Source organism: Meriones unguiculatus, chromosome 3 (genome assembly GCF_030254825.1).
Source record: "Meriones unguiculatus strain TT.TT164.6M chromosome 3, Bangor_MerUng_6.1, whole genome shotgun sequence".
Classification (NCBI taxonomy): domain Eukaryota; kingdom Metazoa; phylum Chordata; class Mammalia; order Rodentia; family Muridae; genus Meriones; species Meriones unguiculatus.
Window position 1 is genome coordinate 12,703,008 of NC_083351.1, and position 25,217 is coordinate 12,728,224.

At 46.9% G+C, this 25,217-nt stretch overlaps 1 protein-coding gene across 9 annotated transcripts in view; it reads right to left on the bottom strand.

The window, feature by feature from the left end:
• The window catches only part of Ubr4 (ubiquitin protein ligase E3 component n-recognin 4), a 113,077-nt gene that overhangs the window by 61,144 nt on the left and 26,716 nt on the right, over window positions 1–25,217 (bottom strand). For 8 of the 9 annotated variants that reach the window (XM_021627466.2, XM_021627286.2, XM_021627601.2 and 5 more), the window contains exons 18-47: window positions 23,860–24,029; window positions 22,516–22,798; window positions 21,830–21,965; window positions 21,555–21,634; window positions 20,685–20,813; window positions 19,840–20,022; window positions 19,579–19,701; window positions 19,262–19,491; window positions 17,481–17,602; window positions 16,496–16,593; window positions 15,831–15,988; window positions 15,130–15,339; window positions 13,627–13,728; window positions 13,266–13,366; window positions 12,833–13,031; window positions 11,762–11,950; window positions 11,175–11,238; window positions 9,625–9,816; window positions 9,023–9,093; window positions 8,798–8,945; window positions 8,026–8,253; window positions 7,365–7,535; window positions 6,223–6,405; window positions 5,243–5,401; window positions 4,807–4,959; window positions 4,238–4,465; window positions 3,093–3,250; window positions 1,331–1,502; window positions 799–1,000; window positions 238–401 (exon numbers count right to left, since the gene is read on the bottom strand). In XM_021627466.2, coding sequence (XP_021483141.1) covers window positions 238–401; window positions 799–1,000; window positions 1,331–1,502; window positions 3,093–3,250; window positions 4,238–4,465; window positions 4,807–4,959; window positions 5,243–5,401; window positions 6,223–6,405; window positions 7,365–7,535; window positions 8,026–8,253; window positions 8,798–8,945; window positions 9,023–9,093; window positions 9,625–9,816; window positions 11,175–11,238; window positions 11,762–11,950; window positions 12,833–13,031; window positions 13,266–13,366; window positions 13,627–13,728; window positions 15,130–15,339; window positions 15,831–15,988; window positions 16,496–16,593; window positions 17,481–17,602; window positions 19,262–19,491; window positions 19,579–19,701; window positions 19,840–20,022; window positions 20,685–20,813; window positions 21,555–21,634; window positions 21,830–21,965; window positions 22,516–22,798; window positions 23,860–24,029 — 4,806 coding nt within the window. The remainder of the gene's footprint in view (window positions 1–237; window positions 402–798; window positions 1,001–1,330; window positions 1,503–3,092; window positions 3,251–4,237; window positions 4,466–4,806; window positions 4,960–5,242; window positions 5,402–6,222; window positions 6,406–7,364; window positions 7,536–8,025; window positions 8,254–8,797; window positions 8,946–9,022; window positions 9,094–9,624; window positions 9,817–11,174; window positions 11,239–11,761; window positions 11,951–12,832; window positions 13,032–13,265; window positions 13,367–13,626; window positions 13,729–15,129; window positions 15,340–15,830; window positions 15,989–16,495; window positions 16,594–17,480; window positions 17,603–19,261; window positions 19,492–19,578; window positions 19,702–19,839; window positions 20,023–20,684; window positions 20,814–21,554; window positions 21,635–21,829; window positions 21,966–22,515; window positions 22,799–23,859; window positions 24,030–25,217) is intronic. The other variant, XM_060379176.1, reaches the window with a different exon arrangement.

Genomic DNA, 25,217 nt, shown 5'->3' on the forward strand with positions numbered 1-25,217 from the left:
GGCTACCTGGGGAAGATCTAATTTCTTTGAACTCCATCCAAATCATGTCATGACAGACATGAGAGGCAGAGTGCCAGGCTCTGACCCCAAGCACTAACCACCCCCTAGTGCCCTGTACACAGTAACCCTGCTAACAATGGTGGGAGTTTAACAATACTGCTTGTTGGCTGGTTGTCCAACAACACTGCTCACAAGAATGCTCCCCACAAAGTGAGCCAGCCCTGTGTTGCTCCTCACCTTGGTGTTAGCCACGTACATGCCAGTGGAGTTCAGCCTGTGCTTTATCTGCTGTGCATTGTACACCTGCAGGAGGTCATTACCACCAAACTCCACATCTGTCAGTTGCTGGTTGTGTTCAAAAAAGTCGATGGGGAAGGTCACCTGGCTAGATGTGCGGGCTGCTGTGGGGAACAGTACCAGGTTGACAGAGAGCACTGCTATGTAGTCTCAGCACCTCTGCTCACTTGAAAGCTAAAGACTGTGGCCCTGCTCACACACTCTGCTCTCTAACCAATCAAGATTCCATCATCTGCCCTATCACAATGCTTATTCAAGGTCAGCTCTCCAGCATAACCCTTAGCCATGTGACCCACTACCAAAACCTGGCATGGGTATGGAGTGTCAGCAAAGTGGGCAACAAATGGTGGTTGCCACATAGGCCTGTTTCAGAAAATTGACTAGAGCTGACCTCTGAGCCACCAAGTGCACAAGCAGGAGAGCCAGCTCCTGTAACCATCACTCTGTCACTATCTAGGAGACTGTTGAGCCCAGGCCTATGAGGTTCAGGAGGGGCCTTACTGATAGTAGCTGTTTTGCGCTTCCGCACAGGTTTCATGATGCTGATGACGCTGCTGGGCTGCAGGGACGGCTGGAGCCAGTAAGAAGTGTTCTCCACATTGGCCATGTAAATGCGCAGGCTGCCATCCTCACACAGCAGAATCATGGTTGTCCGTTGCTGCTCATTGCAGGCAGTGTGCCTAATGGCAACCATGTCTTGGATCTAGGAGGAGAGGACAAGGGGGGCAAGGAATGCTAGTTCTCACTCCAGAATAAAAACCTCAGGCTCCACAGGTGGGTCAGGGTGCAAAAGGGCAACAAAAGTGGCAGCTAGAAGAGAGAGACAACTTCCATCTGCTTGTTTCTTAAGATGGGGGCTCAATATATAGCTTAGGCTGGCTGGCCTCCAAAGTCTTAATCCTCCTGCTTCAGCCTCCCCAGAGCTAGAATTATGGATTTCTGCCACCATACAGAGATGAAAAAGTCTTTTCAAACTGCCAGAGATGGAAACAGAACAGATTCCTAGGTAGAGAACTGGGGAAGGAGCACTGACCTTTGCTTTGGCAGGAAGAGTCTTAATCTCCTGGATGAGGAAAGTGTCTGGTTTCACCATGACCACCAGAGGCACACCAGTAGTTTGCTGGACACAGCACACCAAGCCAGGGTGATTCATCACCTCAGACCACTGGCAAAGGGCAGGAGAAGTCTTACTGCCACCATTGGAGCTGTAGACAACAGAAGTGGACATGGTGTCATTCCCCATCTTCTAGTTACTTCCTTAAAAAAGACTGCCCTAGCACAGTAGAGGGTGAGCCAGCCCAAGGGCATGAGCGAGGGAGAGCTGGACCTGCCCTTCATCTGCCATGTGGAGGCATGGAAGAGGCCAAGAGAGGCCCTCCCATCCCCTCCTCTTACCCCTCACTGCCTGTTGCCTGAGCAGCACAGTAGAGTTGAAGCTGATCACAGGGTAAGAAAGCAGGAAAGCTGGCCCTGCCCCTTGTAGGCTGTGGCATTCGGTGAGTGCTGGAGAGCTTACCCTGGTGGTGTGGATGCAGGAGAGCTGGCAAGCTGACCAATGAACTCAGTTACCAGCCAGGCCAGATCCAGGGATTTGAATTGGCCCACCCAAACATCTACCCTACCTATTAGCTGCTGGAGCTTATTAAGGGACCAGTCCAATAAATTCAAAGCTACAGGATCTCCATGACACAGGGTAACAAAAGGATATGAGAGGAGTCCTGGTAAGAATCCAGTACTGATAGTGTAGCATAAGGCAGGGCCTTGAACCTGACCAATGACTGACTCATTGCAATGAACACTTGAGAGTAAAGATGTGGAGACATCTTTACGTGTGTGAAATACTGCAGCTTCCACAAGATGTTTTTGTTATTTTGGGCTTTCTTTTGCGGGCAGGTTGCCAAGGGCAGATAAGAAGAGATGGGGAGATGAGTGGGATTGGAGTGCTTGATGTGAAATTAACAAAGAATCAATCAACAGTAAAGACTGTCCTATAAGTAGCTATGTAACTCAGAACAGAAGCCCCAACCAGGGATTCAGATTTGCCATCAGTCAGTTTACTAAGAGCCATGTGCAGGCCACCATCACTCCAACGTGTGCCCCAAGAGTCCTCACTGAGACTTTGTTGCCTGAATAGCTCACCTTTCAAGGATATCAATCACACAAGGCCCTAGACCAGCCTAAGGTGGACTGCATGGTGTCCTACATGGTTCTGTCCATTTAACTTCATTCCAAGCCAGGTTAATTCCCTACAGGTCTAAAACAGCTTTTCAGTGGCAGTTAAGGAGTAGAAGAGACTCTGAACCTCTTCTTCCCATATCTGGCATCAGGAAAACTGGTGAATGTACTTACCTGTTCCAGTTCTACCCATCCCACCAGGACTGATGCAATATGCTATTTACTGATGGGAGCAAGGAGTGTGAGCTTCTCAAGGGAAACTGGGTTTCCCAAGGCAAACTGATAGGGCCTTGGGGCTGGGTGAGTGCCTCACTGACACTATCCCCTTCTTCAAACTGGTGACTACAGGTTTCCTCTCTCTCTATCAGTGAACCCCATTGGCCCCTGAAAGGCTGCACCTTATAGCCTGGGGTCTCCAAGGTAAAGAACCATCAAGCAGGAAGCCCAACTTGCCAAACATGGTGGCTGTTTATCTTTAAAGATACCTAGCTGGAGTAGTACAACCCTGGTCGGACCCAGGATGGGATGCAGTAATGAGGAGGGATGAGGATGAGAAGGGAGGGCAGAGAACCCTGTTGAGTGAGTGCATCTGGGAGGCCAGCATTCTCCACTGCTCTCACCTTTTGATGTTGATGGGGAAGAGCTGCGACACCTCCAGAGTGCTCCTGCTGACGGTGGCTGCAAAGGACTTGCCCTGACTGTAGCTGAAGAAAAGCATCTGCAACACGTGTGAGTAGTACACAGACACACCGCCACCTGCCACCTGGCTGTTACTGTCCTGTAGGAGCAAAAGCAGGCATGTGCAGGACTTTACTCACTGGCCAGAGACCAGCTTCTGGGGTACAACTTCAAACCATCCATCACAAGGCACTTGCCCTCTAAGCATTAGAATCCTTTGAGTGCGCCTCACAGTGAAAAGTGAACGTGATCGGTGTCATAAAAGACTTACCAATAACCTTGCTTAGAAAATACCACATTACACAGAGGTAAATTTTAGCTGAAGGAGCATGCCTCTGTTGGCCAGCTTACAGACGCCAATGCCGGATGACAGCGCTAACTGACATAGGCCTCTCCCAGGGAGAACACAACTCTGCCAGGGTAGGCAGGGTGATCCTGGTGAACAGCTACCTGGAAAAGTACCCTGCTCTGCTTCAGGGTAACTGACAATATTCTGTACTGTAAATCTCCCTACTTATCCAAACAAGCAAGACTTGGGATTTCTATCTCTTTGAAACAAGTTTAACTGCTCAAAGTATAACTCGGGGCTGTGAAAATATATATAAGTTGATGGGGATTTCTGTTCAGGGCTAGTTTTCTTTTGTGCATTAGCCAGAGCTGGCCCTGGCTATTATTAAAGAGTTTTTCAAGCTGGAGCGATGACTCCAGTGGTAGAAAGCACTGGCTGCTCTTCCAGGGTACTTGGGTTCAATTCCCAGCAACCACATGGAGGCTCATACTCCAACTCCAGACGATCTGCTGCCCTTTTCTGGCCTCCAGTGCTGAATGCATGTGGTACAAACACACATGCAAGCAAACAACCATAAACACAAAACAATATCGGGAAGACATCAACTCTATTATTAACAGATGCTGAGAAGCAGGGACCTTAAAGGCCAGTTGCCTTGGTGATTTAGCTTTTGCTATGAAGTAAAAAGAAGCTAGGTACACATGCGTGCAAACTCAAGAAAAAGTAGGAAAACCAAAAGTGGACAAGAATGGAGTTTCTAAACAAATCAAACATGGAACAGAAGAACGTGGCTCTAACCTTCAGGTCCTCGTGATTTATTTCCAGCACATTAGTGACATAGAAGGGCCCCTGCTGGGCACTGCTGGCCTCCTCCATGAGCTGTGTGTACATGTACCCAGCAGAGGACATGATGACAATGATGTTCTTGCCTTCCTCATTGAAAAGGAAGGTAACATCTCTTATCTTTGAGCTCGGCAGCAGAAAGTAGAAGGTTGGACTCAAGGCATCAATAGAGAGGTCGTAAATCTGCAGGGTGACAAGAGGGGTAAAGAAGGGTGATCTGTTTCAGTCCTACCTCCAAAACACCCCAGTGAATTCTAACAACTACAGCTTCAGACTGATGGGTATTCAACCTCCAGTCAACATGGCTGACCAGTAAGGCGTTAGGCACTGCAGTGTACATACAAGTAAGTGTCTTCCATTCCTCACGGCATAAACAGGAAGAGATACACAAATTTATAACAAGTAGTCACAAATGTGTACAGAACCAACTCCCACAGACAGGTGGTAGCTACCTACTCAGCAACATAAAACAAAGAGATTTAACTCAAGTGTTCTAGAATTAAAAGCAAGCCAGCATCAGTCACCTTGACAAAGTCTGCAGTGACGATGGCCAGCTCAGTCTGGGAACCAGGTAACCACACAGCTTTGATGATGAAGTTCCCTGTTGCCAGCTGGGGGTGTAACACCAAATGATCCGAAACAGAACCTGAGCTACTGAAGGTGAGCACGTGGCAGTCCTGGGCATGGGGTGAAGAACAAAATGGTTAAAATGGGACTGGTAAAGTGGGGCAATTCAGTTCAGAGCTCCCATGGTTCCCCTTCTTCCTGAGATTCCCTGCCCCAGACTGTATTCAGACTGCCCAGACACTCAGGTTTCCTGCACACACAAAGATCAGAGCAGTCAGGAGACAGAGAGTGAGCTCAGAGAAACCTCTACGTTCTAGTAGCTTCCATGCTTTCAGCTATCAGTGAGGAGGAGAAAGAGAAGCTGAGGCCGGGGCTTCTGCCCTGGATCTTTACCTTCAGCCCACACACCGCCAGGTAGTCCTCCTTACAGGGGTTTCCAGTAAGACTCAGTACTGTGAAGGGCACTGGGGCGGAAGCCAAGCGGGTTAGAGTCAACTTCCTCTTGCTGGAATCTGCTTGTTTCAGGAGTGCCGAGAGCTGCAGCACTGTGATCTGCAAAGGATGTGCCATCCACTGAGCCTGACTGAGCCCCAGGCCTGGCCCTTGCAGAGTTCAGAGCAGGCAGCGGGGGAGGCCCCCTTCGGAGGGCTGTAGGTCACTAGCTTGCTTTGTGGAGTTAGTCTCTTAGGAACCTTCTAGGTGAAGATTTGCCTCACCATATTTCTCCCAAAATAAAGACATGGAAGGTCATTCAACCCTTTCTCCCAATGAGGGCAAAAAAAGGATTAGTGAAACCAACTTTTCTGTGCAGATAATACAGTTAATTTCTTCTGATAATATAGTTAATTTCTATGCACCATAATTAATTCCAAGCACCCCGTAAAGCACTTTCTGGATCAGCTGCTTTTAAGGGCTGTCCACACTGTCACTTAAGGTTAAGACAACAGCCCTGATGAGAGGCAAGAACAGAGAAAAGATAGCTACTATTCCCCAGCTTAGCATCACTGAGTCACTAGAGAGCAGGATGGACTAAACAAGGAACACTGGGTCTCCGTATGAAGGCTTCGGCCTCTCAGCTTGTGCCTGTCAGTGCCCAAAAATGGGCACAAATGGGAACTAAACTGTCCTGAACAGCAGCTGACCACTGCCTTTGCCAGGACCTTTCCCTAATCATCTCAGTTCTAGGATGACCAAACGACTCAGGCCCAAGCCAAAATGTTTAATGAGATCAGTCTTAAAAGCATTCTCACAACCAAAGCAGTGGATGCTTCCTCTCACAAGGCCAATCAGAACATGGTCATCTTAGCACTTCTCCACTTAGCACTTAAAATAATCAGGACCTAAAATGACTTGAAAGGAATCATGGGACTTACCTTGCCCTTCTCATGGCTAACAGCCAAATGCTGGCGGCGCCCATGGGGGGAAGAAAGCACACACATAGCCACCCGCCTGAGCACATGGGCACTGATCAGCTGCCGTATAGTCTGGCCCTGGTCTCCACTGTAGTTCATTCGAACATTCTCAAAGGCACCTTCTTGTGAGCCTAAGGTGGGAACCTGGCAGAAGGGAGAAGCACAGAAAATATTGGAGAAAGCACTTAAGAATGGTGGATCCATCCATATTTACCCCTTCAGTCATTAGTTGGCATTGGATTTGGGAGCTGGGGGTTTGTGAATCTGATCAAAATAAATTATACACATATATATAAATCTCAAATAATATAATTACTGACAACAACAAAGGAAAAGTACCAGGGCATGGTGGCACACACCTTTAATTCCAGTATTTGGGAAGTAGAAGCAGATGGATCTCTGTGAGTTCCAGGCCAGCCTGGTCTTACACAACGAGTTCAAGCCAGCCAGGGCTCAGAAACAAGCAAGTAATGGACTTCAGCCGCCAAGCTTCAATGCTCAGCAAATAAAAGTCTACTGTTTTTAGTCTGTTTTGAACAGCAGGGTCAATTTTTCATGAAAGTAAATCACGTAGTAACTGTTTGCAAATGTTAAAAATGTATTTTCACTCATAAAAATGATGGTAACGATATAGAGTATTTTCTTTCTATGAATCCCATCTGGCAAGAGTAAAGCTGGCAATTTCAAGGGTCTGTAGTTTTGATGTCAATATCTGGAAAACTGTCTCTATGCAGGGCTGGAAGTCAACAAACACCAAAACTATGTTGCAAACTACTGAGCCTTAGGAAAGAAGACACAGGCAAGAGGCTTTCGATTTTATGCAAAGGACTTTCTGTTATACTGCCACAAAATGGAATTCCTCATCCTAGGAGTTCCTACACATTCATTTGCTTTAATAAAAGGAGGATTTATACCTAAATACCTTGATTCTTATACAACTCATCTGTAGGTTACTCCACTGTTCAGAGTATAGCTGAGGAAGGCTGTGACCATAGATTCTAGGTTTTGCATGGGACCAACTGACTCTCCCAGTTACTCTGGCACATACAGGGAGCCATGACACACAAGTTGTACAGTCACCAAACCTCATGACCCTAACATACCATCAGCTGGTCCGTCATCTCCACAACCTTGTCCACTGTATGCAGTTCACTGAGGGCCTGCTGTGCCCGGCTACTGCTCCCCACGGCTGAAGCCTGCTGAAAGTTGGTCTGAATGGCATCCATGAGGAAATTGAGCATGTCTAACACGAGAGGAGCGAAGGAGAAATTGGCCTGAGAGAAATCGAAATACACAAGTGAAAAAAATAAAAGAAAGAAAAATCATGGGTCACATGTGATAATCTTGACAGTTACTGCCTTTAGCAAAGCAGTTTCCCCTCTCTAGAACCCTAGCTCTAACTGCAATGGGCTATTGATGAGAGGACTAGTTCTAAGCCAGGTCCCACAGGCACCCTAAGTCATTCAAGGCACCCAGCACATATACCTACCTCTCTCCTATGTATGTAGGATGGTACAAATAGAAAACACGATCACTCAATGGTTTCCTGCATTCTGGGCCAAGATAAGGACCCCTGGCCAATGTTCTAGAATATCACTCCCACTAGTTGTGAATTATTCCCCAGAGATGGACAACACACACTACTTGCATGCACACTGCAAAAACGTGAAAGAAGAAACTGGGCTTCCAGGAGAGCCTCAAACACTATTGACTCAGACCTGCTAGACTCTGTCCCATGCACAAGTGCCCATCAGAAAGTCCCACCTGATTCTGCAGCTCCTCACGGCACCCCTCAACTGTGCGGCACAGGCTGCTCTTCTTGGGCTTTTCTTCATCAGCAACCTTTCCATCACTGATGGTGACCTTGGCCTTGTCAGCGGGCGAGGTGCTGGCATGGCGCACCAGACTCTCTGAAACCCTAGGTTCACTCTGAAATGCTGACTCCTTCATGGTAGAGCCCATGCCACTGCTAGGAGTTCGCTTCACCAGTGCCTAAAACCAAAAATTGGCAGTGCTGCTTAGTTCTTACTACAAGCCAGAGGAAACACTGCTACTGCAAACAGGGGAGGAAGTGGCCACACATGTACATGTGATCCAAAGCGCAGATCCACGGAGCTCACACAACACCCATTTTCACTGCCCACTCCCAGCACCAGACCTTGACTAGACAAGGAGGCTGCTGCTTTTAATGCTCAAATTAAGTGCTTGGGCCACAAATGAACACAAATTCTTGGCTATACAGAGCTGATGTGGGAATTTTCTGGTCTGCCTTAGATATTCATGTGTTACTAATTTCTTCACGAAAGTAAATTAAGTACTGACTGTTTTCAAATGTTAAAATGCATTTTCATTTATAAAATGATGGTACTGATACAGAGTACTTGCATCCCATCTGGGAAAAGTAAAGTTGGCAACTTCAAGGGTCACCAACTTATGTCTTTAGTTTTAATATCAATATCTAAAATCTTAAATCCCTAGCTACTAACATGGCCTACACAAGTTGCCCACATGGCACCGAGAAGGTCCCATCTCTCACCAAGCAGCTGCCATCTTCCTTGGCTCCACAGTCACAGAAAAAAGAACCATACTTGGCATAGGAGATCTCATGATCCTTGTGGCACACCTTTGCACAAACTGTGCACACACCCACCCCATCCACCATCTTACAGGTATGACAGTGGTACCTACAAGGCAAAAACCAGAAATAAGTCACAAGTACCAACACTAGAGGTCCAGCAATCCTCCCTTTAACAGAACTCACCAATGCTGGTTCATAAACTCCTTCTGTGTGATGGTGAAGGTGCAGAGTTTATTGCAAAGAGAATCTTCATCCTGCAAAGATGCACAGGTCTTTTAAATCAGAAATGTCCCTCTATACACAGAGACCCACAAAAACATAACTGTTTCAACACCCCATAGAGAGACACACCCATGACTAATGGAAACCTGCCCTGATTTGAAATAGCCAGCTGTTTGAAAGCCTCCTGCAATTTTAAGTGCAATCTTCTGGTTTTGTGGAGAAAGAAGGGGTTGGGGGAGACACACAAGAACTCTTAATCCTTTCAAGGGCTCCCACCATCCCTGTGAAGAATGAATCCCTCCATAAACTTGTATTGATGAAGGAGAGCAAGTAACTCCAGAGAGAAGAAAGAAATATACTTATTGAAAAGTTACTTCACCAAGAGATTGGCTCACCATGTCTGCTTTGCAGGCCTAAAAAAGTATACTAGCAGAGCCTTGAACTAGGCTTGTGAGCGGAAGAAACCAACAGGACTGAAAGTTCTGGAGCCCACCCAGGGCAGAAAAGAGTGCCAAAGACTTAGACATGCTGGACAGCCATTGCCTTCCCTATTTATCACTTACAGAGTCCTCAGCCTGGGAATCTTCCTCCTCCACAGCTAACTCTTCTACCCAGTCTGAATCCACCTCAATGGCACGCTCTTCCCCATCCACTGATAGGTGACTTGTTCCTTGGCCATTACTCTGGCTCAGAGCATTGGTGACATCAGCCAAGTAAGACATGATATGACACGTGCACTCCAGGACCATCACATGCTGCAAGAGAAGCCCGCGGAAGCTTTAGTTCTGTGAAGCACTTTCCAACAGAGTTCAAGACCAGATGTCGGTATCCAGGCAGCAAGGGAAGGCAGCATGTCTCACCATCTCCCCAGCTCCTGCCACAGCCTGCACACAGCTGCTCTGTGCACTACAACAAATTCCTATGTATTCATTCACTCTTACGCACAAAGCTAACAAATCTTAGTGAAATCTGGAGAATGGAGGAAAATGGAAACTAAGACCCCCTCAAGACAAGACCAGCTTACAAAAGGCTCTCATCAGCATTCTCCCTGGCATAGCATTGCTGTTCATGGTGCAAATCATTAATGAACAGGTCTCAAATGATGCAGACAGAAAGAAACAGTTCCAAAGCACAAGAGAGAAGCAGACCATAGCAGGTAGTTCCATGTTTCTCTTAAAAGGCCAGTGGAGAGAGGCTGGAGAGACACTCGGTAGTGAAGAGCACATGCTGCTTAGCAGGTTCTCTTCCCAGCACCCACACAGGTGACCTCACCTGCCACTTTTCTGACCTTTTTAGGCACTGGCCCACAGATATGTGCAAACATGGGCACACACACATATAGAAAGCTGTGCATGGTGACAAATGCCTTTAATCCCAGCAACAGGGAGGCAAAAGCAGGTGGATCTCTGAGTTCAAGGCCAGCCTGAATACATCAAGTTCCAGAACAGCCGGGGCTTCATACAGAGGACCTGTCTCAAGTGCTCTGCACCCCAAATTTAAAAATAAAACTTAAATGGATGCATTAAAACACTAGCAACCACCAAATAGTCAGATATCTGACTCAGAATTCTAAATTTCCAGGAGCCTTTTCACTCTGACAACTCAGTGCCAAAATGACAGTAACTAATGGAAAAGAAAAATAAACGAGTTAGTACTGAGGTTTTGAGACCAGAGCCCTGTCCTCCGCCTAGCCACCCATGGGTGGGGAATCAGGGGAAGAACTTAACCCAAGACTTGTCATTGTCAAGCCCCTGTGCACAGCCAAGAGCTCTGCAGGCATAGCAACCAGATCTGATATATGGACTAGGGCTGAGGATGCCACCTCTGACCGCTGTGATGCTGGCCCAAGGCAGCAACATCTGAGCATCTCAGGTGGCAGGAAGTCCCTGTGCTTAGAAAGGGCTCTGCTGAGTCCTTATTGGAGCATCACCCCTGAGACCTGCCTAGGGTGTGAAGGCATTCAGTCAGCGGTGTACTTTACCAGGTCAAGTGAGTTGCTGAAGCTTTCTGCCTGTCTTCTGCAGGACAACGAGATTCAAAAGGTACACAAGAAAGAGAAAAGATGCTTCTTTTCCAGCTCCCTGCCTGAAGGGGCTGTGCTCACTTTCCTTACCTTCCCATGCATCACACTGGCATTCAGTTTCTCAACCACATTCTTCTGTGACAGGTATTTCTTGCTGTTCCCCAAGAAAAAGAGAGAAGACACAATCATCTGACGCACCAAAGGAAGGACCCTTCTTCACAAGCCTCAAATCAACCTGTGATACTGTGACAGGAGGGCATCTGTTTAAGCAGCACGGAGTTGACACACTTGGGCTGGATTGGTTTTAGGACTAACAATGGCATTCAGGATTGCCTCCCTGGGACTTAACAGGAAACCGCACTAAAAATAATAAAGACAGCTAGGCATAGCACATGTGCCTTTAATTCCAGCACTGGAAGAGCTGAGACGAGGATTTTGAGTTTGAGACTGCCTACATAGTGTCATCTTTAAAAAGCCCAGTGTCAAAGCGGTGTGTGTGTGTGTGTGTGTGTGTGTGTGTGTGTGTGTGTGTGGTTATGTAGTCTGAAATGAACAGAGTGGTTGCCACTGTACCCCTAGGTAGACCTTAACAACCAAAAAGGAAGAAACTTTAAAGGAACTTTAAAACTTTAAACTTTTAAGCTGCAATTACCCTTCTCAGGTGAAGTCCCTCTTACCATCTGCCCAGCCAGTCCACAGCAGCATTGTGAAGCTGAAGGTGACCAGCGCCTTGTCCGGCACTGGCTAGAGTGGCCATCACAACCATGAGTTCAGGGAAGCCAGTCCCATCTCCATTTGTCAGCATCTCTGTTGCCATGGGAGTCAGGGTACCCAGAAGCACAGCACACACACCTTCGCCAACTTGGCTGGTAAAAAAGAAAAACAAACAAACAAAAAGGTATTCCAAGTATAGTCTTTCATTTTTAAAAGCAATTATAACACCAGGCTCCAAATGGTTAGTTCAAAATTCATGGTAACACAGAGGCCCTGGTTAAACTCAGTGGGTCACAAAACAAGAAAATCGTGAATGTGGGAAAGGAACTTGTGTGTGGCAGGGAGAGCAGGAGTAGAAGGTATGAGATGCTGTGGAGGTGTTGGACAGATGGCTCAGCAGTTAGAGCACCAGCTACTATCCCAGAGAATCTGGGTTTGACTCCCAGCACCCACAAGGCAGCTCAAACCACCGGTCACTTTTATTCCATGGGCCCCAGAGCCCTCTTCTAGCTCCCAGAGACAACAAGCACAAAAGTGGCAGAAAGACGACATGCAGGCAAACATCATACTCACACTCACACATTAAAATAAAATATAAAAATCTTTTTAAGAGGTAGGCACTCTGTGAGTTCAAGGCCAGCCTTGTCTACATAATGAGTTCGAGGACAGCCAGGGCTATAGAGACCCTGCCTTAAGACAGATGGACGGACGGACGTGCACATTTAAAAGGAAATGTGTACGGGAGAGTAATCAAAATGCATTATAATAAAACTACTTAGTGTTATAAATTAAGTATTAAATACATAAATAAACACACAAATCTGGAATTGAACTTCAACTACTGCAGCACAAAACACCTGCTAAGGTTGCAATTTGACGGCCTAGAGAGTCCAGATGTATCTCCATAGGAAAACTCAAGAAGTCATACTGAGTTCCTGGAGCTGGGCAGGAGAGCTGGACTGCCCAGAGAGAAGGCAACTCCAGCTGGTCTGTGGAGCTCCGGACTTTACAGACATCACACCCAGACTTCCTACCTGTTTTCCCGAACGATGTAAGTGGTCAGTAACTGCAGCAACTGCCGGTTCTCCTGAATGACCTCCAGCTGGTCAGAATCCTTTGGGGGCGATGTTGTCATGCGGGTGAGCCAGGCCTGCAGGCGCACTGGCTCCACGCAGGCCAGCTGGGCGAGAGAGCCACAGAGATGAAGGAGGCTTGGGTTAGGGCTCTTCTCAGCTAGAAGAGGACAAGAGGCTTCCGTCAGTTAGAAGGACATGGACCTCCAGGAAGGGGCAAACAGGCAGAGGAGGCAAGGCCTCAAGAGTTTCAGAATCTTTCTGAACTTTCTCTGAAGGATTCTCTACACTTGTTAGCACTGTCATGCTGCGGCTAAATTCAGGCAGAAGCCAGGCACAGCATTAGCCGGACATCAAAGTTCCCATAAGAAGATTACCAGAAGCCGTCACTCACTCAGCTGGAAGAGTTTGGTGAAGAATTTCAAGACTCGGTTACAGAATTTAGCAGAGAGGTCCTCATTGGCTGTGGCCATCATGATCTGCACAAGTTCCCCACTGCATGAGAGAACCACATTAAGCCTCACATAAAAAGAACCTGCTTCTGCTTCACAGCCTCATCCCTGGGGGAAACGGGCACCTGTGAGTCAACCACACAGGGTGCTCATAGGATACAGCCCTTCATCAGACTCAAGGAGGCAGTCAGCAACCCAAGTGCTCCCCGGGGACAGACACCCAAGCAGGCCTTCTGCCTTCCAGGGACACCTGTGTCGTACATCCAGCCCAGCTTTCACTGAGTGAAGGGAAGCAGTGCTCACCCATCAGAGAAGAACTCTTCCATGGCTTTCCGGGCCTGGCTGCTCTCCAGCTGCTTCTCCAGATACTGCAGACACTCCTCCAAGATGGACTCATCCAGCCCACTGAGGAGCAAGAGCACAGTTGAGAGCCCACCTGACAGACTGACTCTGAGCAACCAACACGTTCATGACTAGATTGAGGCAGACATCAAGTTTTGTTTTGTCAAAGTTTAGCATAAACTGCTGGCATATGGTAGGTGTTCAATAAATGTTTAATCCAAAACCAGCAAGGCCTCAATCTGTTAGTGCCTTATTTCTGGGGAAAAAGAAAGAAGACAGAGGTAAGCCAGGTGTGGGTTCAGATGCCTGCAACCCCAGCACTTGGGAGGCAGAAGTGGAGTACCACAAGTTCCAGCCTGGACTCCAGTGACCTACTCACAAAAGATGGAAAGCACAAATAAAAATGGATGGAAAGAGATAGGAGTCAGCTGCAGTCAGCCCATGACTGTTTTCAGAGGAGGAGACAGTATGGCTGAATAAATCACTTCTGCAAGGAGCCTTATGTTTGAAAAACAGAAAGAAGGAGCTAGGGAAAAGCTCAGCGTGTAAACTATTTGCCACACAAAAGTGAAGAACAGTTTAGATCCCCAGTATCCACACAGATGCTGGGGAGGTGCTGCTGTCCAATACCCTGGAGGCAAAGACAGGATCCCCAGGAGGAACCTAGCTGGCTAGCCAAAACTGAAACCCTGAGCTCAGGGTTTGACTGACAGACCCTGGCTGCTCACTAACATGGACCACAGTGGAGAATGAACAAGTAAAGACTCCCAGTGTCATCGTCAGGACCCCGCATGCACACCCACATACATGTGGACAGGCACACACACACATGTACAAAGTATCTTAAAGGGATGGTGATATACATTGGGAATGCTAGTACTCTGGAGGCTGAGGCAAGAGGAACGTAAGTTCAAAGTGGCCTCACTACACAACAGAAGAGCAAATGAGGATCAGAGAGAGAGAGAGAGAGAGAGAGAGAGAGAGAGAAAGAGAGGGAGAGAGGGAGGGAGGGAGGAAGGGAGAGGGGGAGGAAGGAAGGGTTCTTGAAATATCTAGCCCTCAACAGTGGACAGCAAGTGCTAGTGCTTGAGCCTTTCCCGTACAGTTCCCAGGAGGATACAGAGCACCCCCATAGCACAGGTGAAGAAGGCAGATCAAAGACCTACTTTCCCCCCACACCACCCACTTCAGATAGTCACAAAACCTGAGAGTGAATTTCACCAGTGCCTCTGTGCACCTCACCACACCTGTTCTCCCTTCATTTACCTAACACTCCCACTGTGAACATTTAACATTCCATTCCTAACAAGCAGTCACTGCCGAAGATTCCAGTACCTCTTCGTACACTTCCACCTGAGTACAGAATGCCCAGAAGCACAGTACCAAGGAGCTGCCATCACCAATATAGCAGCTGGAGCGGCACATCTCACCAGCACCCGCAGCAGCTCTTTGTCACCTGCTCACCTGTTGGGATCTGCATGGTTGGCCAGAATGTTGTAACACCCCGTGATGAGCTTCTCATACACACGAGCCAAGAACTCATCAGACTCCGCAGGTCCCAAGATGCGTTCCAGAGAGTTACTGCTGATCTCAGCAACACTCTCTGTGCTGGACTCCAAGAGAAGGGGGAGGAGGGTCCGGATAACCTGTGCTGGGTTCATCTCATCCGACCACCTGCAGCCAGAGAGGCAGAAGCAAATTACAGAACATGTCCTGAAATGCTGCAAGGCTGGGGCTGGCCAACTATAGAGAGCTCCTAATTTAGTCTTGTCTCTTCTTGACAGCTGTTTCTTGTGTGTATAGCCATACCACTTCATGTTCTTCAATCAGAAGCAGGAATAATTTCCATATAAAAATTTATTTATTGAAATAGTAATCCATGATACCTTTACATAAGAAGCAAAAAACAACCTAAATCCATCCTTGAAAACTCTAGAGGAGCAGTCAGGAATCTGGACCACTTTGAAGGCAATATGATTCCCCTAAGACCCTAGTACAGAAAAACAAAGTGTCCCTCTGGCCTACCCTACTCCTCGATTCTAGCAAACACTATGGAGTACTATCATTATCACTTCAACTATACAGTACGCCTTAGCCCACAAGACAGCACACCACCCATCATGGAGCCAGAGGAGAGGTTGGTTTCCCCAGGCTCTAGTACTCACACAATCAGATCCCCAGTCAACCTGACCAGGGAGAGGAGAGTGTGTTTCAAGGAAGCTGCCAAGGGCAGACTCTGGCCACACAAAGTTCCCAGGTGAGCAGCCTGCACAGCACTGATGTAACTCTCTGATGGGATGGTGTCATTGGCAAACGCATTGCGCTGAAAGGAAGAGAATTGGGTGTAATGAATGGACAGAACACCAACCCTGGACAGAATTCACTTAACACAAATTAAAACAAAAACAAAAAATCTGCCATACACTAAGGTTTGCAAACAGTGCCCTCCTCTCCAATGCCAGGTCTCCTGAGGATGCTGAGCTGAGGGGACGAGTCAAGAAAGCCGAAGGTCTGCTGTACGAACAGCAGAGAGCGGGGCCTGACCCACTGAGAGCTGGTGCAGCACAACCCTTGATAGTGCGCCACACTCAACCAGACCTTAGCAGGCCACACAGCCCAGGCTCAAACAAATAGAGTGATCTGTGCTCTGGATTGCTAGGCAAAGGGGCCACGTGAGACTACCCAGGTAGTCACACACTGACTATTGAATCAGCTGTAAGCAAGAGTGGTTAACATAAGATTATGTCAGTAGCCAATTCAGGCCTAAGGAGTAAGGACACACTGAGTGGTTTAGTGCTCAGTACTAGCCCTGGAATCCAGACGGACTCACCCAGGATCCGATGTTGGGAAACTCATTGGTATTGATATTATTCCAGGACTCACAGACAGTCTGCACTGATGACGGTAAGTTCTGAACCAGTGTCGGACCTGGAGGCGACAGTAAGAATGATCAATCATCACAAGAAAGAAGGAATGACAGAGTATTTAAAGCAGCCCCAACTGTCAGAATCATTACTAAGACAGCTTAGATGGCTATTTCGGCAGCTGAACTATGTCCAAGAACCAGCTAATTACTCAGCAGCTAACAATTGCAACGGTAAGGCTTTTGCTTCCCATCAGTCACCTTCTAATCTCACAAGTAAAGATGACAACTGAAAACAAAGGAGGAGAAGCATTTTAGCAAGTCAAGCTCCAATCACCATCAAATCTGCCCGCCTCCATCCCCAGACTCAGAAGAAACATTGCTTTGAAGCCCCTCCACACCCCCAGAAGACAAATCCCGAGGGCAGGGATCAGGAATCATCATGAGCAGCAGCCAGTGAAGCAGCACTCAGTGAGACAACCAATATTAAGAATCTTTTAAATGTGATGCTGGGGACACACAAATAGTTGTAAATTGTAAAGGAGAATTTCTGAGCTGAACTCCAATCCTGCTCAAGTACTTTGATTTTCTGCCCTATTTTGTGCCAGATCATTCCTAGGCCAGGAGAGAGATTGTAGGCCAGATGCAGTCATCAGTTCCTGTTACTAAATTTTCCAAGTCAAAGAATTCCACAGAGCCAACACAGTAAAAGCAATCAGCCTGTCCCCAGGAACGAGCTGCTCTTGGTTCAGACTTCAGCTTCACTGTTTGCACAGGAATCATGACAAATGAACTTCTCCTAAGCCTCAGCTTCCCTGTAAGTAAATGGGAGAAACTACTCTCGGAGTTACTGGAGATGTCTGACACTCACGGTTGCCCCAGTAAGCGGTAAGGCCAGTGGAAGAGCAGGAAGAGCTACGACCATCAGTCAAAAGCACATGTGCTCACTTACCCAACGTGTTTGCCTTGCACCTACTAGAGCCGATTGCCAAAACAGCTGCAAAGCCAAGCAGCTTCTCCTGGGAAGGCTTCTCAGTGGATCCCTCTTCATTAAGGTTCTGAAGCAAATAGGCCCTGAAGGGAAAGGAGGAAGGAGAAACTTTTAAGAATCCAGTCCTACTACGCTCAGGAGAAGCTAACCTTAAAGATGAAAATCCAGCATCTCTGTTTGCGATCCACTTAATGACAAATGACAGTGGCAGCCCCTTCATGGGCAACTGTTTACCAGAGAACAGTCCACCCTCAGAAAAGCTCCTAAAACATGATTTCATGATGAACTAATCTGAAGAATACTGAATATCCCTATCCTCCTTCCCCCTTCTTGGAAGATGGGATATATTCATATGTGTGTATGTATGTATGTTTGCATGTATATACGCATGTATACAAGTATATAAACGCACACACTTGAAAATATATTTTAAAAATATAAGCCAGGTGATGGTTGCACACAGAGGCAGGTGACGGATCTCTGAGTTCAAGGACAGCCTGGTCTATAGAGCGAGTTCCAGGACAGCCAGAGCCACACAGAGAAACTGTGTCTTAAAAAAAAGCAGACAGATACATAGATAAATGATAGATTGGATAATTGGATGGATGGACGGATGCATAGATAGGTGGGTGAGTAGGTAGGCAGTTAAGCAAACAACAGAAAACAAAGCCTTTTCAGCTTTAATTCACGTATTTCCCAACTTAATAGCAACAGAAAACCCAGCCTCGGCTTCCTTTTAAAAAGCACCGGCCCAGAAGACATCAAAGCCTGGGTTCTGCAGAGGGAGATCCATGCTTTGCCATGGCTGCTGTATCATATCAACATCAAAAACGATGCCTGGCACATACTAGGGTATCTGTTATCCAGTTTATCCCTCATGTTTGTTCGATATAAATGCCTCCTGCAATAGACCTCAATCTACCAGGCATTAAACTAAGAGAAAAGATTACTTAAGTTACAACGATCCAGGTCCCCCTCAACAAACCATCACTACAGAGCAGGGGTTGAACAATGAGATCGCAGGGACCAGACAGTCAACAAGTTTAAGATGGTCAGGCAGGCAGTGATGTAAGAAGCCACTCCTCCATGATACCCCATGACTACTGAGTAGAGGCCAGTTCTTGCCAGCTCACTCACACTTACAATCACTTTTAGGGGTATAGAGAAGTACAGAGTCAGGGTCTCATGTAGCTAAGTCAACTACCAGCATGCTTGTGTCTGCCCCCTAAATGCTAGGAGCACTGGTGTGGGCCACCATGCCTGGCTGGTCCTTCATTTCACTCCCAGTACTAAAGACAGACTCTCCCAGTTCCAGTTTAAGAAAAACCGGAAATCTCAATTTGTGGGTAATCTCCAGTCTGTATATACTGAAAATGATGAAGAAAGAAATCAGTTTTGAAATGGCCTCCAACCCATTAAGAATATTTGTCTCTCTGTAAGCCCACATCTGGGAGGCTGAGGCAGGAGGACTCCTGCCAGAGTAAGCCTTTCAGACTTAACAATTGTTCCTACATCTGAGCCCATGAAACTGGAAGGCCTGCCGGGGCTTTATTCCCACTGAGAATGGACACCTCTCCTTCTCTGTAGCCTACAACTAAACTTCATGAAATTACAGAAATTAAACTTTCCTCGTGGACACCCCTTCACACTATGCATCAAAGGGAAAAAGCAAAGTTCACACACAAGGAAGGTGTACAAACAGAGAGCCCAGGGTCTCACAGAGTGAGCGCTGCCCTCCGCACCTAGTGAAAGCGGCATAGGTATCAATGAGCTGCAGCGTGGCCGGAAGGAGGTTCTTGGTGATCTCAGATGACTTATGAGGATCTGTCTCTGCAGCCATCTTAGAAAAGTGCTCATCCAGAGAGACCTGGACCTTTGAGATGGCTGCATCCAGGGTGTAGATGGACTGCAGACTGGGGATCTCATGGAGCTGCAGAACGGTGGTGCAGTCGATGGAGCAGAATGATGAGATCTTTTAAAACACCCAGGATATGAATTAGTTGTGACAAAAGGCTGTGGAGGGGCTAATTCTGTCATTATGGTCAGAATCATAGTATACCTGTCTGGCAAAGTACTCCTCTACAATCTCAACATCATACTTCACTGAGCTACACTTGGTGGAGGCCAGTTCTATGAGGGAGGCTGCATGCTCAGGCTTCGTGCCTTGTTTGATAAGGTGATCCTATTTGGACAGCAAGAAAGAGTGTTTAGGAAAACAACCAGGGAAGCCCAAAGCTTTCATTAGCGTTAAAAGTCCTCTTAGTGCAAAGCAAGTCATCTGTGATGCTCCCTCACAGCAAGCTGAGCTCCCCTGTGGCACCTTTATCCAGTTGACGTAGGAACTGATGCGGAGGCGGGATGACCATCGCAGAGTGTGTAAAATGTCACATTCACTCATCTCAGGCGAATTCATGGCCAGCTGGTTCATGTAAGTCTTTGAAGGTGGTAAAATTCCCAAGATCCTCCAAAGTATCAAGAAGTAATACTGCAGGGCACAGGCCTCCTGAAGAGGTGAACAGAGCAGTGGAAGCATGCGGCATGCTCAAGAGCTCCCTAATGTAACAACTGTTCCAAAGACAGCCTTTCAGGTAGAACCATGTATGCCTTCAGGGAACTGAGAGGCCCCCAGAGCACGTCAGCATACGAACAAAACCAAACAGGCAGGTACACTATGATACTCTGTTCCTTTCTGCATCCTCAGAAGCTGCAAGGATGCTCTCAGACAGATCTGGCCCCCAGCACTTTACCATCTAACCAATAAAGAGGCCGTAAGCTGGGCAGGACCACAATCAGCCAGCCCTTTAGCAAACAGCCCAGAACTGTTCAGAACTGTTCAGAAACTTCTAGAAATCCACATATTCACAGGCCCATAAAAGTTCAAAAAACAAAAACACGCAAAACAAGCAAACAAACAACAACAACAAACCATGACAGAATTACCAGCTTACTTGGGCAGCTACCAACCCTGAGAGTCACATTTCTATCAACTTTAACCAAAAAAGAAAATTACAGCTGACAAAACCATGCAAACTACATAGAAATGCTACAGAAACAGGTGATTCTGCAAACAAACATTGAGTACGTAGCTCTAGCTGAGGCTACAGAGAACTTAAGTAGAATCATCGGTCATTACACACACCCAGACCTCCCAGTGCCCAGTCTCACCAGGGCTGTCACGTTCTTATTTTCCTTCCTCCTGACGGTATCAAGTTGAGATCCAGCAGCAAGCAGGGCTGTCAGTGAGGAGTATAGTTCATCATACTTGACAAGCTTGGAGAAAAGAACTTCACAAGCCTGGTATAAGAAAGACCGAAGGCAATATATGTCTGGGTGTGGTGGTGCACACCTTTGTCCCCAACACTCAGGGTGAAGAAGCAGGGGGATCTCTATGAGTTCCAGAGCACTGGGCTGCACAGTTAGACCTTGTCTGGGGGAGAGGAGGGAACAATCTTTTTTTCATTCTGCACAACCACTTAGTCTACTGACTATAAAAACCTCCCAACTTATCCTTCACTGGTCTCTCCTTTCACAGACTGCAGTTGAAGGCCTCATACTTAAGTTTGTATATTAATACAAGCACACAGCTGCAGGCTTTGGAATAACAGTATGGCAGCTACCTTCATTAAATGATTTGTCAAATTTCTGATGTTTTCCTTTTAGACACTCAAATGCTAACATAAGCCAAATTCCTCATGAGAGGAAGTTGCTGCCCTTCCCTGACTCAGCATCTGTGGAGGGCGTCTGCCCCACAAGTGCGGTGTGGAGAGTGCCTGACTGACTGTGGGGAGTGAAGGGCAACCGATGCACATATAAAAACGGCATTCAAATCTTGAGCAGGGCAGGGCAGACCTTACGCAGGGACCTGAGGCAGCATGATTGTTTGACCTCCCTTGGGCACTTGAAGCCAGCTTAATAGCATAAGACCCTAACTCTTTAAACAGAGAGACAGACAGACAGAGACAGAGAAAGAGAAATAAAGACAGAAAAAAAGAAAAAAAAAGAAAAGAAAAGAAAAGAAAGAAAAATTCCCAGTACCACAGAATCTAGCCGGTTCAAATCTTCCTCGGAGGCCTCTGGGGACAGGACACAGTAGAACCTGGGTTGTGGGGCTGCATCTGGAAAATGATGAGCTTATCAACCAAGTGTGAGGTATGCAAAAGTCAATTTCTAAAACTTTAATGAACTGGCAGGTGATGTACCACCCACAGTGGGAGACTGAGGCACGCGGCCAAAGCTCCTCCTGGAGTCACCAAGCTACAGACTCAAGACCAGTACGTCACCACCCTCTTGCTGACAACCTTCTTTCTGACCTGATGAAAAATGTTTGGACCAATTTTCTTCTACTTCCTTGAACCCATGATACAGAGGGATGTTGGCCCGGCGGCTGCTGCTATCTTGGGATCCACTTGCCCACCCAAAAGGGGGGCTCAGCAGGTTGTGTTGCACCTTTGAAACACAAACATTTGATTAAGGATATACAGTCACCAACATGCTTTACACACTAGGGATAATAACATATCTAGTAATACCAACATTTATAGAAACAAATGAAGATGAAAATTTGAGAATATTTGTCATGACTTTTAGAAAGCAGTTTCTGATAGTGCATCAAGGGGAATGATGCCCCATGAACTAGCTTAGCTTAAGAACTGTTGCGCACAGCACCTCAGCCACCCTCTCATCATCTTTTGTTTCTTCACAAAAGGCTACAACTATGACATTTACTGCAGGACCCTTCCTCAGGTGCTAATACAAAAGAGGGGGTGGCAAAGTTGCTAAAGTTTATACAAGGTGGACTAGAAGGGAACAAGAGGACACCCACAAATCAACAAACCATCAAGTACTCTCCAGTTATCATTTCAGACTAAACATAAGGGCCAATTCCAAAGACTTTACTACCCCTACACATAAGCTCTCACAGCCAAAGAGAAGAGCTTACTGCCTACAAAGAATGGAGTTCTCAGCAGGACAGCAAGGAGATGGGGTGGGCCTTCACCTGCTCAAACAGATACACAGGGGCTTTGGAGTACTGATGAAGCAGGTAGTCGAAGATCAAAAGGATGCGTGCCAGGATCAGCGGCGCAGAGCGCATCTGCACCTCCATATTAACACTCAGCTCCTGGATGCTCTGCACAAGCATGGTCAGGATGGCCCGGCGGCCCTTCTCCGAGAAGCTGTGGAAGATGAGCAGCAGCAGCTGCAGGTGCTCTACATTCAGGTCCTCCGTCTCACTGGGCACCGTCCCCTGCAGTGCATTCTGCTTCATTGTAGACAAAAACCTGCCACAGAGAACAGGGGAGCATGTCTGGTGGAGAAACCCCAGAAAAGCCCCAAGACTACAACACCTAATGCTGCAAGGAGAACAAGGTAAAGAAGAGAAAAACAGGTGGTACAGAGAACCCAAAAAGTCAGATGTGGGCCAGCAAGATAGCTCAGCAGGGTTTAAGATGATTGCCACCAAGCATGCCAGCCCTTGTTTAATCCCAGGGCTCACACGATGAGAAAGAACCAACTCCACAAGTTGCCCTTTGACCTCTGTAGGAATAATGTGACACATGACAGAATGCACACACACACACACACACACACACACACACACACACACACACACAGAAAGAGAGAGTTCTAAGTCAAGAAGGAAAGGGTATATGATATTCAGGAACTTGTCAGAGAGCTTTATACAAAAAGAATTGAGAACAGCCAACTGTCTGCATGTCCTTTGGCTTTTAGGGAAAAGATTTGTGCTTTAACAAGGGCATCCTTCCCTCACCCCCAGCTCCCAGAAGCCTTCTTGAAGACTCTGTCACGAAGAACACATTGGGCCTCTGGCATTCAAAGAGGGCTATGATCTTACAAATCCAACATTACAGCTATTTGATCCTGGGCTGGGGGATAGAAAAGCAAAGCCTTTTAGGAAAACAAACTGCTTTGAAGCCTAACCACGTAAACAAAACCGCCAAAAAAACAGGTCCATCTAAGGGGGATTTAGGTGATTAAGCTGAGCTTCCCCCAAGGAAACAAGTTCTTTAAAATTTATCCAAAAATGACAGCAAGCCACTCTAAATGGGCTCGCGTAGGAAGCACACTAACCAAGGGCAGCCCAGCCTTTCTCTTTCAGGAAACTGGCCGTCTTTGGAATCCAGGCTCTGAATGACAATTATAACCAAATCTCCCATGGCTACAGGTGCCTCTTCCCAGATCACACTGTTTAACAGTGCATCTGTCGAACTAACCCATCACCTCTCCATCCCTCTAACACAACACACAGCAGCTTTTCACAGCCAGTCAAGCCCCTGCAAACAGTACTCAATCATCTATAGACCTTCTGTGAGGGTCTTACCTGTCCCACACTTTCAGACACTCAGGGACATCAGGGTCACCTTGTGCTCCAGCTTTATGTTGCCAGATAAGCAAGAGACGGGAGAGCACAGAAAGGCCTTGGGGGTGAATATACAGGGGCCAAGGGCCCTCGGAGAAAGGAGCAACTCCCAGCTGCTGCAGCAATGTACTCTGAAAGAAAGGACACACCAGGCCATTAGAAAAGAGACACAGAACAAGTCAAAGGTTATGTATAATCATCATTTTTTGAATAACAACAATAAGGGACTTGGCAGTGTCTAGAAAAGACCAGGAGAAAATCATATTGTTCAACAAATGAGAAAAATATGATAATCCCCAATTACACCTGCAGCTGAATTAGTGTCTACAACAGGTGTTGGAAAAGGACAAGCACTTGAAGATATGAAATCAGGCAGTTTTTGAAAAGACTGGGAAGTAAAGAGTTGGTGCCACCAGAAGGAAACTCAACAGATGTCACCTCGGATGGACTGTTTAAAAGCCTCTCTATGTAGGTTTGGCGGGCCTGAACTCACAGAGATCCACCTCCTGAGGACTAGGACTAAAGGCATATGCCATCAAACCTGGCTGCATGGACTTTATTTTTTGTTTGTTTGTTTGTTTACATGATGGAAAATCCCAACCATTCTATTTTACCAATAAGGACTCAGGAGCTAGATGCTGGGATGAAAACTGGCTAGCTCAGAGAGGTAGAGAAAGCACCCAGCTGCCCTTCCTTCTCAGCTCAGGTCCAGATGGAAAAAACCCAAAAGGATCACTAGCTCAACTGACAGCCCAGGAGGAAAAGCCAAAAAACCCCAAGACCGAAGGCTTGCTAGTTCAAAGCCCCAAAAGCCAGGGAGCTGAGGAGCTGAAGCCTAAGCTAAAGCCAAAGCTTGAGCTAACAGCCCTTTCTTCTCCATGCTGTCTTACATACCCCTCAACTCAAAGTCCCTTCTACTCCTTAATCCCTGTCAGCTGGTTTCTAGCTCCACCTCTTGACCTAGGGTTAACTTTATTAGATCCGGTATATAGAGAGCTCTTGGTGTGTGCTAAGGGCTGGGTGAACCACACCAGAATCACCTGTTTACAATAAACAGAAAGTTCTTGGATTAAAGGTGTGTGTTAGGGCTCAACCACACCAAACAATAAACAGGGTTTTACAGTTCACAATTTTGGGAATCACAATGGGATTTGATCCTGCAACATCATTTACAGCTAGTTACCTCAGACAAGTAACATTCACAACGAGAGGTTGACAATTTGTGTATCTGACAAGTGGTAAAGCAATTTTAAAGAGAGAAATGTTGCCTGTGAGAGGCCAACATGTCTGCCTCAGCAGGGCTGTCCTTGTTCCCGGCT